The 13,177-nt window shown below is 44.3% G+C and overlaps 1 protein-coding gene across 1 annotated transcript in view; it reads left to right on the forward strand.

The window, feature by feature from the left end:
* LOC120919481 (mediator of RNA polymerase II transcription subunit 1-like) overlaps positions 1-13,177 on the forward strand; it is a 525,430-nt gene that overhangs the window by 166,435 nt on the left and 345,818 nt on the right. The window contains 5 exon segments of the mRNA XM_040331663.1: positions 742-770; positions 1,704-1,775; positions 1,852-1,914; positions 2,015-2,088; positions 2,215-2,304. Of these exon segments, the coding sequence (XP_040187597.1) occupies positions 742-770; positions 1,704-1,775; positions 1,852-1,914; positions 2,015-2,088; positions 2,215-2,304 (328 nt within the window).

The raw sequence follows: 13,177 nt of genomic DNA on the forward strand, positions 1-13,177 counted from the left end.
ACAATGTTCTTCCTTGTTAGTACCACTTTACTAGATTTTTGTTGCCCCATCCCAACTTTTTTGAGATGTGTTGCTGCCAGCAATTTCAAAATGACCTTATGTTTTTCCTAAAATGGTACATTTTCTCAGTTAAAGCGGAGCTCCGCCGTAAAAAAAATATTAAAAGGCAGCAGCTACAAATACTGCAGCTGCTGACTTTTAATATTAGGACACTTGCCGATCCTGGAGTCCAGCGACGTCGGCAGCACAAGACGAGCGATTGCTAGTCTCTCAGCTGTCCCCACCGCCATCATGGGTGAGGGAATTATGAAGTTAAGCGTTGTGGCTTCACTTCCCGGTTCCCTACTGCGCATGTTTGAGCAGCGGGTCACCGCTGTGTTCTGGGAGCCCGTGTGTTTCCCAGAACCCAACGGGGGGACCGGGAAGTGACGCACTACCCGCAGACTGTATGCACGGAAGTTGGTGCAAATACCGGTCTTAGACAGGTATCTGCACCCCCTGAAAGGTTCCAAATGTGACACCAGAGGGGGGGGGGAGGGTTCCGATGAGCGGAAGTTTCACTTTAGGGTGGAGCTCCGCTTTAAAACATTTAATGTTTTCTATTGTGAATAAAATATACAGTAGGTTTATGAGATTTGCAGATCCTTGCATTCTGTTTTTATGTAGTATAAACTGGATGAACTGTTTTTAAGTCTTGTACTGCTGTGATTTAATCCAATTTATTTTCTTTTATCTTTTCAGAGTAGTCCAGAGCTTGTACAACAATTAAGGTTGGTTGCCTATTACTGTACTATTAACAATTTGGTTAGGTCTGGTACACAGGGGCCGAATATCGGCCGTTATCCATTAGTTCAGCAAGAACCGACTGACATTCGGTCATTGTGTATATAATAGGGTGTGTTCCCTGTGGTTTCCTGTTTGAAAGACCACAGGCTGCCAAGCCTTACATTCCACTTGTCACGTCCCCCCTGTAGTTCAGTTCAGCTAACACTTTCCACTTGCTGCAGTGGGTGGACCAGCAAGTTTGAGATACCCGTTCTGAACCTCCCACAGAGGCGCTGCTCCCCTTCTCCCATCACAAGCACAGTTGGCGCTGACAAGTACCCTCAAACCATTTAACCCCATACATGCCAGGCAATCACACAGGCAGGCGGGGGTACAGATCTCATTAGTGACATTAAGAAGGCAATGTGACAGTGTAGACTTCAGAGATCAGTATTAACTATGCCGATCACTGGAGAGACACAGGGAAGAGATAAAGGGTTTTTATAGTATAAGCAGGGGAGAAGGAACTGGGCGGCTATACAGACCTAACCCCATAGCTGCTTGGGAGTGAGTGCTTTTTACTTGGCATGATGATTACATTCAACACATACAGGCCTAGTTTACCCTTCCACATTCACTGCAATTTTCAAAGCATGATGGGAAGTGTAGTTTCATTATAGTGTAGAGAGAGAGAGAGAGAGAGAGGAAAGGATATAGGATGCAATCCCTGGTGTAACGCCACCTCCTTGGCAGAACAGATGCTGGCATTTTTTGAATTACAGAGATGACTTCCTGAAAATCAAGTTAGACTTTTCTCTTCGATGGTAAGAAATTTGACAAGTGTAATAACTGTTTAGTGTTTTGTTTAGGGTGGTCTACTAATGTGGGATTTTTTTGCCGATCTGGTCTGCTTTAATGATATGCTTTTTGTTCTCTAGGGAGAAGAATTTTGAGGATTTCTCTCAGTACCTTAAGAGCCTGGTGAACTTGTACAAGATGCCTGGGGACAAGTGAGTGACTTCTGAGCAGTAGGTTGTGTATATATTGTGTGTGTTCCTGTCTTGGTTACTGACATTTTCTTTTCAGGAAAATGTTTTTGGCACTTCAGTCATTGGAGATGGACCTCACAAAAATGGCAGCAATGTATTGGTAAGCATTGTGTTCTCCAGCCTGGGCTTGAAATAATATTTTAAACAACAGTTAATAATTAAAAACTGATGGTGTTGTTGGGCATGTGGATATTTTTCAGGCAGCTCACCAATGCCAGTGTATTGGATAAAATACTACAGGGCACCGTAGGCTACCTGACTCCTAGGAGTGGAGGTAATATTTGCTGTAACAGTAAGAAATTTCTTCTTTTGTTAGGGCTGTTAATATTCATATTACCAATGGCACATGGGGACTGTCTATAATAAACATGCTACCATATTGTTCTTTTTCATGTTGAAGGCCACGTTATGAATTTGAAGTATTACATCACTCCATATGACCTTTTTGATGATGTCACTGGGGCCTCTATAACACTGAATGAAGGCAATGGTAAGTTCCATTAAATTGTTCTTACTGTCATATCACATAGCCACAGAGAGCATGACGACCAATGGGGTTGTATAAGAGCTTGCTGTAAAAAAATAAAAATAATTATATGAAATTCTTAAAAAAACAAAACAAAAAACACACCTAAAATACATTTTTAACATTGAGGATTGCTTTGTAAACAAGCCATCAAGGTGAACTGTACACTGCCCTTTGCATGGTTTCCATTGATTTCTATTCTGTCCTGTGTTTTGGTTTGCTTTTAGAAATTTGATCTGTGCCGCCACCATTGACCATAGCCTTTTAAGTGGTATTAAACCCAAAACGAAAAATGCAATATATTGTAGCTTGCTATTCTTTAGTTTTGGCGGCTGCATCAGTTTTTCTTTTCTTGCGCTTTTTTACCCCCTCTGTTTTTACCTTGTTATGTCGCCAATAACACACCACCTGTATTAGAGTGCCCCCACTCTGGTTGAATGAGCAATGGGGTGCCTTTGGACAGCAGTATTGTCAGTTTGGAGGAAGAGGAGTGTTAGATGTACTAAACAGATTTAAACACATTAACAAGTCAAAACCACACTCCAGCTAAAACTAAAGCAGTTACAGTAAAAAGTTGTTTTACTTTTTGGATTAAGATTTTACATTAATAAAAACTGATCCCTCTAAGCACCCCTGCCAATGTTAAATAGTTTGTCTCATCTCTGTAACTGATACATTCAGCTGGAGAGCTTGTTGTTTTGAAAAAAAAAAAAGACTTGCTGGCTATAAAAGTAAAAGAAAGCTTAAAAAAGAAAGTGAATCACATCTTAGATATGGTAAGCCCCAATAAAAAGTAAGGACAAGGATGGCATGGAGAAAACGTCGAAAATATAATACAACTCATGTCGCTATTAAAACATAAATGTAGTCTACCTTAAGGCCCCTTTCGCACCGTGGGATGAAAGAAAAATCCTGGATCGCCGCACTCCTCAAAAAACGATGTCTTTATTCAAAACATGAAAAAACAACAAACATTCATATGGAAAAAACAGCCAAAATTCATGCAGTCAAACAAGAAGTGGACTAGGAAAAAAGAGCTGACATGTTTTGCATCATGTGATGCTTACTCGTAGCTAGTGAAAAAATTACCAAAATGGGCTTAAATGGAGGAGGGAAAGAGGTGAACATTTCACCAAACACTCCCAGGTGATCATTAGTCAAAGAAACACTATTTTCCTTGATGTATCACACATGAGGTGCTCCTGTGTATGACACCGTGGCGGGAGGTGCGGTGGCGGTATATTGCCACTATTCTGTCGGAATTGCGGCGGTATTCGGCCGCTAGCGGTGCTGTTTTAACCCCCGCTAGCAGCTGAAAAAGGGTTAATAACGCCCGCAATGCACCTCTGCAATGGCGCATTACCGCGGTGTCCCATTGTTTTTTTTTTTTGTTTTTTTTACCACCTCAGCTTTTACCAAATTCTAGAGACCAGCTCATGATTCGATGCTTCTTTCGTCTCTTATTTGCGGTTTGCATCATATGTGGTATTTTTGTACGGCCAAGATAGAACAAAGGTATCGATGGCTTATAATATGCTTGAAGTAATGATGTTTTTTTTTATTTTTTATAAAGTATAATCATATGTATCGCCCTCCCGCTGGGGTGCTAAGGTCTTATCCATGCTCCTTTATATTTTACCCCCCAGCTGGTAATCCCCCCCCCCTCCTCCCCCCCACCCCCTCGTGGCTCCCAGAAATCTTATGCTTTTCCATAAAGGGTATATCTATAGAATTAACCATAATTAGTAGGGTTTGAAAATGACAATCAAGGGGTCGAACTTTGTTTCGAGTCTACTTATATAAACTATATTCTCAAGGTGGTGAGAATTAGGAACCTCTTAATCTCTCTGCATAACTCCATGTTTTTTTGTACTCCTTCCATTTTTCCCATTTTTTCTTAAAGTCACTGTTTGTCTCTGAAAAACTTTCCTTTAGCTCTTCCAGCCTATAGGTTTCCTCCACTGCGTCTATCCAATTCCACAGATGTGGGCTTTCCGTTTCCTGCCACTTTTTTGGTATGAGTCTCTTAGCTGCATTTAGCAGGTGAGGTAGTAAGGACTGCTTATATTTTTTTATACCCTCTTGACTCCCGTGGAAGAGCACTACCCAGGGGTCTGTCTTAATCTCCTTACCCGTGATCTCTTTTATTTGACTTAATATTGTGTCCCAATAGATTTGAATTTTCCGGCATGTCCACCATAAATGTGCCATCGTTCCTCTATCTGGGCATCCCCGCCAACACTCAGCGGTCTGGTCAGCTTTAAAATTTTTAGCTTTATCGGGGGTAATGTACCAACCCGAAATGCACTTATAATTCGCCTCGGCGGTTCGTATATCTATTGCTGAGGAATGCGTTAATTGCATGATCCTCTGAAAAGTGTTCGTCCCTCTCGTAATTTCTAACTCCCTTTCCCATTTTTGTACAAAAGGTGCTTCACCCCGTGATCCTATCTTGACCAGTATCTCGTATAATTTAGTGATCGTGCCCTTAGAATTTGATTTGCATATCTTCTCTAGTGGTGTCAGCTCTGCCTCCGTCCGTAATGGGTGGGGGAGGTGCCGCACAAAGTAATACAGCTGGGAGTAATGCCATCTATCAAGATTCCAGTAATCTGTTCTAGATTTCAGTTCTTAATAGGTCATTATCTCACCGTCTTTTATAATATCCCCTAAGTGCACAGTGTCCTTCCTAATCCAGTTCCCTCCAATTTTTTTTTCCCCAGGTGCGAAGTAGGCGTTTTCTTTTAAATTCATTAGTGGAGAATTCAATTCCCTGTTGAGTAGTGTCTGAGTCCTATCCCACATTCGTAAAGTGTCCCGTGTTATGTCATATGATTTGTGGTCCAGTGCTCTGTGTTGTGCAGGGATCCAGATAGTGTTACTTAATTGTGTACTAGCTTGTGCTTTTCAATTTGCACCCATCTTTTGCCTTTCCTGTCCCGCGCCCATTCTACCGCCCGAGACAGAACCGCCGCCTTTTAATATCTGGCACAGCCAGACCGCCCAATGGCTTTCCCTGTTTTAGGATGGAAAGGGATATTCTATGCTTTTTATTTTTCCATACATAATTCATTAAAAGGCAGTTAAGGATTGTCAAAAATTCCTGGGGCAAAGCAATTGGGATCAATAGAAATTTGTAAAGTATTTTTGGGACTACAACCATCTTCAACATGTTGATGCGTCCAATTCATGATATGGGTTTGTTTACCGTTCTTTTTAATTCATTTTTGATCTCATTTAATAGGGGAACATAATTTATTTCATATATCTTCTGTACCGTATTGGCCAATTTAATACCAAGATATTTTATTTCTTTGCTCCAAGGGAACACGCAAATTTCTTTAACTTGGCCTTCCTCACTTTTGTTTAGGTTTATATTTAATATTTCAGATTTAGTTACATTAATTTTGAAGTTTGAAATAGCACCATATTGTAGCAATATCTTGGAAAGCTTGGGGATAGATTTAGTCGGATTGGTTAAGTAAAATAAAATATCGTCGGCAAAGGCCGACAATTTATGTTCCTCCTCTTCCACTCTGACCCCATTGATATCTGGGTCATTTCGAATAGTGGCCAGTAGAGGCTCTAGGGATAGGATGAAAAGAAGGGGAGACAGAGGACACCCATGTCTTGTCCCATTTTTCATCTCGAAAGACTCCGAGAGCATACCGTTTAATTTTAATTTTTGCGGTAGGGTGATGGTAAAGTGTATTAATCCATCGGGACAACCTATTCCCATAACTGTGAGAGTCTCCATCATGAGCCCCCAGTCTACCTTGTCGAATGCTTTTTCGGCATCCACCGACAGGAATAGACCTGGGGGCGCATTCTGCCTCATGTTCTGAAGCAGGAGAATTGCTCTTATACTATTGTCCTTGCCCTCTCTGTTGGGGACAAATCCTACCTGATCAGGGTGCACCAGGAAGTGCATGACCCCTTTCAGACGCTCAGCAAGGATTTTAGCAAAGAGCTTGATGTCAGTATTTAGCAAATACCTATATCCCGAACAGAGTGAGCAATCTTTCCCTTCTTTCAAGATTATTGCAACCGAGGCCGCTAACGCTTCCCTGCTAGTTTCATATTCTGACCCTAGACCATTAAAGTATTTGCATATCTTCGGTATTAAGATTTTACTGAATCTCTTATAATACAGGACAGAACCCGTCAGGGCCAAGGCTTTTACCGCCTATCGTATTTTTCAAAGCATTTTTAATTTCTTCTTCAATTATAGGACGGTCCATATTCACTCTATCCATCTCCTCTAATCTAGGAAGTCCTGCTTTCTCAAGGAAATCGTGGGTTTTAACCTCTTTTTCCCCTGCCTGACACCCTGACTGCTTTATTGTGTATAGTTCCCCATAGTAATTTTTAAAGGTATCTGCAATTTCTCTAGTCGTATAGACCAGATTCCCATCTTTCCTTTTAATTTTACCGATGTAATTTCTGTTTTTCTTTTTTTGGGCCATTTTGGCCAGGTGCTTGCTGGGTTTATTGCCCCATAGATACCTCTCTCTGGCGATGCAATTAAGTTTTTTCCTCGCTTCTTGTTCCATAATCTCCTTGAGCGCATCTCTTTTTAAAATTAGGTTGTGGTACGTCTCTTTTAGTCCCTGTTCTTTATGTTTACGTTCTAAGATCGCTATATCTTTGATCAGGGTCTCAGCCTTCCTTTTTCTCTCTTTTTTCCCTAGCACCCTCAGCAATTAATATCCCTCTAATGTACGCTTTATGTGTCTCCCAGAGAGTTGTGCTTGAAATCCCCTCTGTATCGTTTATAAGAAAAAATTGCTTGAATTCCACTTCCACCCTACTTGCCACTTCTTCATCTCGAATCAGGTTATCGTTTAGGTGCCACATCGGCCGTTGACTCTTTTGTATGGATAGTTTAATTTTCATGGTTATTGGTGCATGGTCTGAGACCGTCATAATTCCGATGTCCGTCTCAGTAATCCAGTCCAATAACCTATGATCTACCAGTATGTAGTCTATTCTGGTATACGTTCCGTGGGGAGGAGAGAAAAACGTGTAATCATGTGTGTTGGGATGAAATATCCTCCAAGCGTCCACTAGTTGACTATCGTGGATCTTGTGTTTTATTTTTTGTAATTGCACGTTAGTTGTCTCCTTCACCCGGGATGTACTGTCTTCTCTCGGATTCATGGCAAAATTTAGATCCCCCATCAGAATTGTATACCCCTCGGCAAAATTTTTTAATTTGCCCAAGATTCTACTTAGGTATTGGGTTGAATGTACATTCGGGGCATAAATGTTTGCTAGGGTGTAGACAGTGTTTCCCAATTTTCCTTTTAAAAATAAAAATCTACCTTCCGGATCTGTCAACCTCGTCTCAAGAATAAACCCAATCCCTCTCGCGAAACCGATTGCTACACCCCTAGCACGCTTGGAGATGAAGTCCCCGTAATACCAGGTGGGATACATAGGTGAGTACAACTTTACATTCGAATCTAAGGTCAGATGAGATTCCTGTAAAAAGACTACATCCGCTCTATATTGTTCAATCTCATCCAAGACCTTTAATCTTTTAGCTGCGGAGTTCAAGCCCTTCACATTATAAGATAAAAATTTTACTTCTGCCATTTCCAACCGCTACGTCATTACCCTGAACTTTCTGAAAGATCTACTGGGAGCCACGTTCCCTATCCCGTCCCCTTTTTGGAAGAGGAAAGTTCCCACTCTCCCTCCAAACCTCCCATCCCAGACCCTCCCACCCCCCCTCCCCCCTCCCTGCTAAGGCCTAAACATCGCCTCAGAACCGTAGGGGTACTCACGCCCCACTTCCCGTCGGTTCTCATGTAATGAGGTGAAGCTTCCCAACGCCCCGCCCTCTCATATACCTCCAAAGAATAATCCTTGGGGATTGATCTTATATGAGTGGGGTTGCGGACCCGCCCTCATGACCCCCCCCTCTGATCTCCCCACTACCACCCCTTCCCCCCCCTCCCCCGAGCCCCCCCCATCCACCACCGATCCTACCCCCCCGAGCCACTCAAGAGACTATTCCACCCATCCGGGCAGTTCCAGAACGTGCATTTCCAATTTGTGGCAAAAGCCTGGCAGATCCTCTGGAAATATTAATTTTGCTGATACCCCATCTTTATGTCCAATCAGGCATGCCGGGAACCCCCATTGGTAATTGATATTGAGCAGACGCATCTGTTCCAGTAGAGGCTTAAGGTGCCTTCTTCTGGCCAGGGTTTCCCAAGCTAGGTCAGTGAAGATTTGAATCTCCACACCGTCATAGCACAGGGGTGGTTTCCTTCTTAATTTTGACCAGATCTCGGCTTTGTCTTCAAAGTATCTAAACCTTACTATTATGTCCCTAGGCCATTTTCCACCGCCATCTCTGATTCTTCCTATACGGTGAACCCGTTCTATTTTAAGGGGTTCCTCTGAGCCATTGTCCAGGAGGGGGAGGAACAAGTTATTGAGAATTTTTCTCAGATCTTCACCCTTCTCCTCCTTGATGGATCGTATTCTTAAATTTTGTCTTCTATTACGGTTCTCTTGGTCTTCTAACCGGTATTGTAATAGCCTCTGATTTTGTTTCATTGTGTGGTATTGGTCTTTTAGTTGGTTTAATTCTAGTTCCTGTTTTTCCATTTTTGTCTCAGCTTTCTCTACCAGCTCCAAAATATGAGTTATGTCAGTTCTTAACACGCTGATTTCTTCTCTTATCACATTTTCCAACCTCTTTAACATCCCCTCCAATTCTACCTTTGTGGGTAAATGTGTGTGTGTTCTTGATTCGTCCAGTTGGCTAACTTCATGTTCGCCTTCTGTTGACGTATCAACGATTGGGGTAACCACCCGTCCCCCCCGCCCCCCCCCCCCCCCCCCGGCTCCCTTTTTAGTTGTACCCGTTTTTTATATTTTTTTTGCCAAGACTGGACATTTAGTGCTCCCGTCTGGGGTCATGTAGTGTCTTATAGTTCTGGTGGGGGGGTTATCCTTGGCAATTTTAGGGGCAGAGCCCCTTGTTGACTTATTCATATTGTGTTTTTTTGTCCCTCTGATGCGTTTCCCCAGTTTGGAAATACAGATGGTCCCCCTTTTTTTTTTATAGTCCGTGATTTTTGTATCCGTTTTAGGCTATCTAAAAGCTGTCTGAGCTTTCTAGATATGACCACCAGGGTATCTAGGGTTACCCCCGACCTCTAAGTTGCGCGCAGGGGAGAGAGTCCGACTCCCTCTATCATAAGTGCCATCCTTTTTCTCGTTAGGTTTTGTCCCCACAGAGTGGAGCTCTTTACTGCGAGTGAACCAGCTGGCTTATTCTCGTTAAACGTAGGTCTCAGCCCTGAGGGAGCAGCAGTTCCTTTTTGACTTTTAATGTCCAACCATGTTGGGTATGCTGGGGAATGCTTGCGCGACCTCCTATGATGATTGCAGGGTAACGTATATTTTTAGTTGTTTATTGGTGGGTGCAAGTATGCAAATGCCCTCCACAAGTTTTGCCCAAGCAGATACCACCTCCAAATCACGCGCTCTCCTCCCTTACTGCGTTCTGTTGCACGGCCCTCTGACCCCCATTGGTACTGCTATCGTATTCAATACGCTTGTCCTGTAGTCCGGGCCAAACAGTCCACATGCAGGGGCCCAGGGTAGATGGAGTGTCTCAAATAAAGTCAGGTATACCCGCCAGTAGTCCAAGCCTATCACACTATGATTTCACGGAAGCAGGTACAGTGCGTATAAGGATACTTCTGCCTCATACATATATCAGCGCATGTACATGTTGGGGGGTGCCAGGCCACAGATCTAAAAATATGCTTCACCTAGCAAAGCCACCTTTCCGTCAGACCGATACCATCAGCATTTTTAGCACAATGACGTTATAATCCGTGAGCAATTTGCACAGTCAAAGAATAAATATAGGAGAGAAAACAGCCAACCAAACAATGAAAAAAAAAGATTGTAACTTTGCCTGATAACTTGTCAGCTGAGTACAAAAGTTATTAGAAGGTTATTCTGTCATCGTGTTCTCCCATTTAGCTTGCGGACATGAGAAGTGGAGAAACATTATTTGACCATGCTTAAGCTCTTACCTAGCCCTCAGGATCCAAGATCAAATCCAAGTTCACAGCGTTCACAACGTAAGCTAGGTTGCTTTTTACCGACTGCTTCCACAACATTTAGAAAAAAAAAAAAAAGTCTGGATGTTACCTGATAGCCGTTTAGGGAACGAGGTGGCCAGGGGGGGGGTCGTCGGGATCCACGGAAGGGAAGGAGCCAGGAGCACTCACCGAGCAGCACCACAGTTTGCTGCTCTGGTTCCTTCCTCCCTGTATTGCTGCATCCACTTTCTCCTTCAGGGGGGCGGAGGGGGATGGAGAGAGGGGGATTCCTGCAGAGCGGCGGGGGGGAGCGTGTCGGACGCTCGGTGGTCTAGCGGCTCAGCAGACTCCCACTCTGCGTCGTAGCCGCTGTCGCCTGAGCATCGTAGGATCTTCCTCCGTCCATCCCCCGTGGTCGAGCTGGGTCCGTAGCGCGGGCGGCTTTTCCCTTAGCGTGCGTGCCTCACGTGCAGCACGTCATCTCTGTCCCATTGTTTTCAATGTGGAAGAGCGGTAAACACACCGTTCCTCTCACAGCTCCAAAGATGCTGCTGGCAGAACATTTGGAGCGGTCCCGCCAAGCGCATCGCCTCAATGTGGAAAGCGGAGATCAAACCTCTTTGTGGTTCCAAAACAAAATGGAGACGTCAGACCTATTCTGGATCTAAAAGCTTTGAATCAGTTTCTGAACATTCGTCATTTCTGAATGGAGACTATTCGATCGGTTGTCTCCACCTTGTCTATAGACATCAAAGACACATACTTACACGTGCCTATTCATCCCATTCACCAGAAATTCCTAAAATTCGCAGTAGAACACCACCATTTCCAATTTTTGGCTCTGCCTTCCGGCTTGGTTACTGCGCCTCGGGTGTTTACAAGGGTCCTGGCACCGCTTTTGGCAAATCTAAGGGCACAGGGCGTAGCGGTAACGCCTTACCTGGAAGATCTACTCCTGGTAGAAAAGTCAGTGGCACAGTTAAATCACAGTGATCTAAGTACGGTAAAATACCTAGAGCATTTAGGGTGGATCCTAAACTTGCAGAAATCTTCCTTGCAGCCTCAAAGAAAGGTGGAGTATTTGGGCATGGCCATAGACACGGCCCAAAGCAAAGTATTCTTTCCAGAGCCAAAGATCAAATCATTGAAGAAACTAGTCCGCATGGTCAAGGCAAAGAAGGGACCATCCATTCGTCTTTGCATGAAATTGTTAGGGAAGATGGTGGCCATTCCCTATGCCCAGTTTTATTCAAGACTGCTTCAAAGCAGTATCCTGGCTGGCTGGAACAGAAGAATCCAAGCCCTAGATTTACCAATGTGCCTATATTCAGTGGTGCGCCAAAGCTTCAGCTTTTGCAAGCCGGAAAAAATATTCTCTTCCGGTCACTTGGAAGGTAATATCTATGAATGCCAGCCTTTCTGGCTGGGGAGCAGTTCTGGAAGAGGCCTCGGCCCAAGGAACTTGGTCCAAGTACAAAAGGAGCCTGCCCATCAACATTTTGGAGATTCAGCCAGTGTATCTAGCCCTCAGAACCTGGACACACAGGTTGCAGGGTTACCCTGTATGAATTCAGTCCGACAATACTACTATGGTGGCTTATATCAATCATCAAGGAGGCACCCAGAGTCGGGATGCGCAAAGAGAAGTGAACCAGATTCTGGTGTGGGCAGAGAGGCATAATTATTTTCTTCAGTCTTCATTCCAGGAGTAGAGAATTGGCAAGCAGATTACCTAAGCTGCCAGCAGCTGTTATCAGGAGAGTGGTCTCTCCACCCCAACATATTTCTGGCCATATGCCAGAAATAGGGGACCCCAGATGTAGACTTGCTAGCCTCCAGGTTCAGAAGGAAGCTGGACACCTTTGTGTCATAGACAAGGGATCCTCTAGGCTTCGGAAACAGATGCACTAATGATTCCTTGGGATCAGTTTTCTCTGATCTATGCATTCCCTCCGATTCCGCTCTTACAGAGACTGCTTTGCAATATTGGGAAAGAGGGAATACCAGTGCTCCTGGTGGCCCTGAATTGGCCCAGAAGGGCCTGGTACACCAAAATTGTAAGGGTAGCGGTGGGGTAACCATGGATTCTTCCACTTTGCCAAGACCTGCTCTCGTAGGGTCCAGTGTTCCATCCTTCCTTACGAAGCTAAATTTGACGGTTTGGCTGTTGATACCTACATATTGAAGAAATGTGGGCTCTCGGGTCCCGTTCTCTCCACTCTCGTTAATGCTAGAAAGCCGGCCTCCAGGCTCATTTCTTATAGAATCTGGAAGGCATATGTTTCCTGGTGTGAATCCAGAGGACAAACTTCCCTTGGACAAACTAAAAACTTTGCAGGAAGCGGTGAGACTGCTGTCCTCCCACAGGAGGTAGTCGCTGCGTTTTTGCATGCGAGTCCTGGGCCTCATGGTGGCCTCCGAGGCAGTACCATACGCTCAATTTCACACTCGTGCCTTGCAGAAGGACATTCTGAAAAATCATGACAAGTCTCTGTTGTCCCTGGATTGCCAGATCCGAGTGGACCAGGAGGTCAAGGCCTCCAGGCTGGAAAGTCCTTTCTCCCCCTTCAGTGGACAGTGATCACAACGGACCCCAGTCTGTCCGGTTGGGGAGGTGTCTGTGGTGTCCGGTCGGTTCAGGGCCGATGGACATCGGAAGAGTCCCGCCTTCCTATCAACGTGCTGGAGCTTTGAGTAATCAGGCATTGCCTCTCTTGGTGGTCTCAGAGCCTTGCGGGGTGCCCGGTCAGGATCCAGTCGGA

Source organism: Rana temporaria, chromosome 12 (assembly GCF_905171775.1).
Source record: "Rana temporaria chromosome 12, aRanTem1.1, whole genome shotgun sequence".
Lineage (NCBI taxonomy): Eukaryota > Metazoa > Chordata > Amphibia > Anura > Ranidae > Rana > Rana temporaria.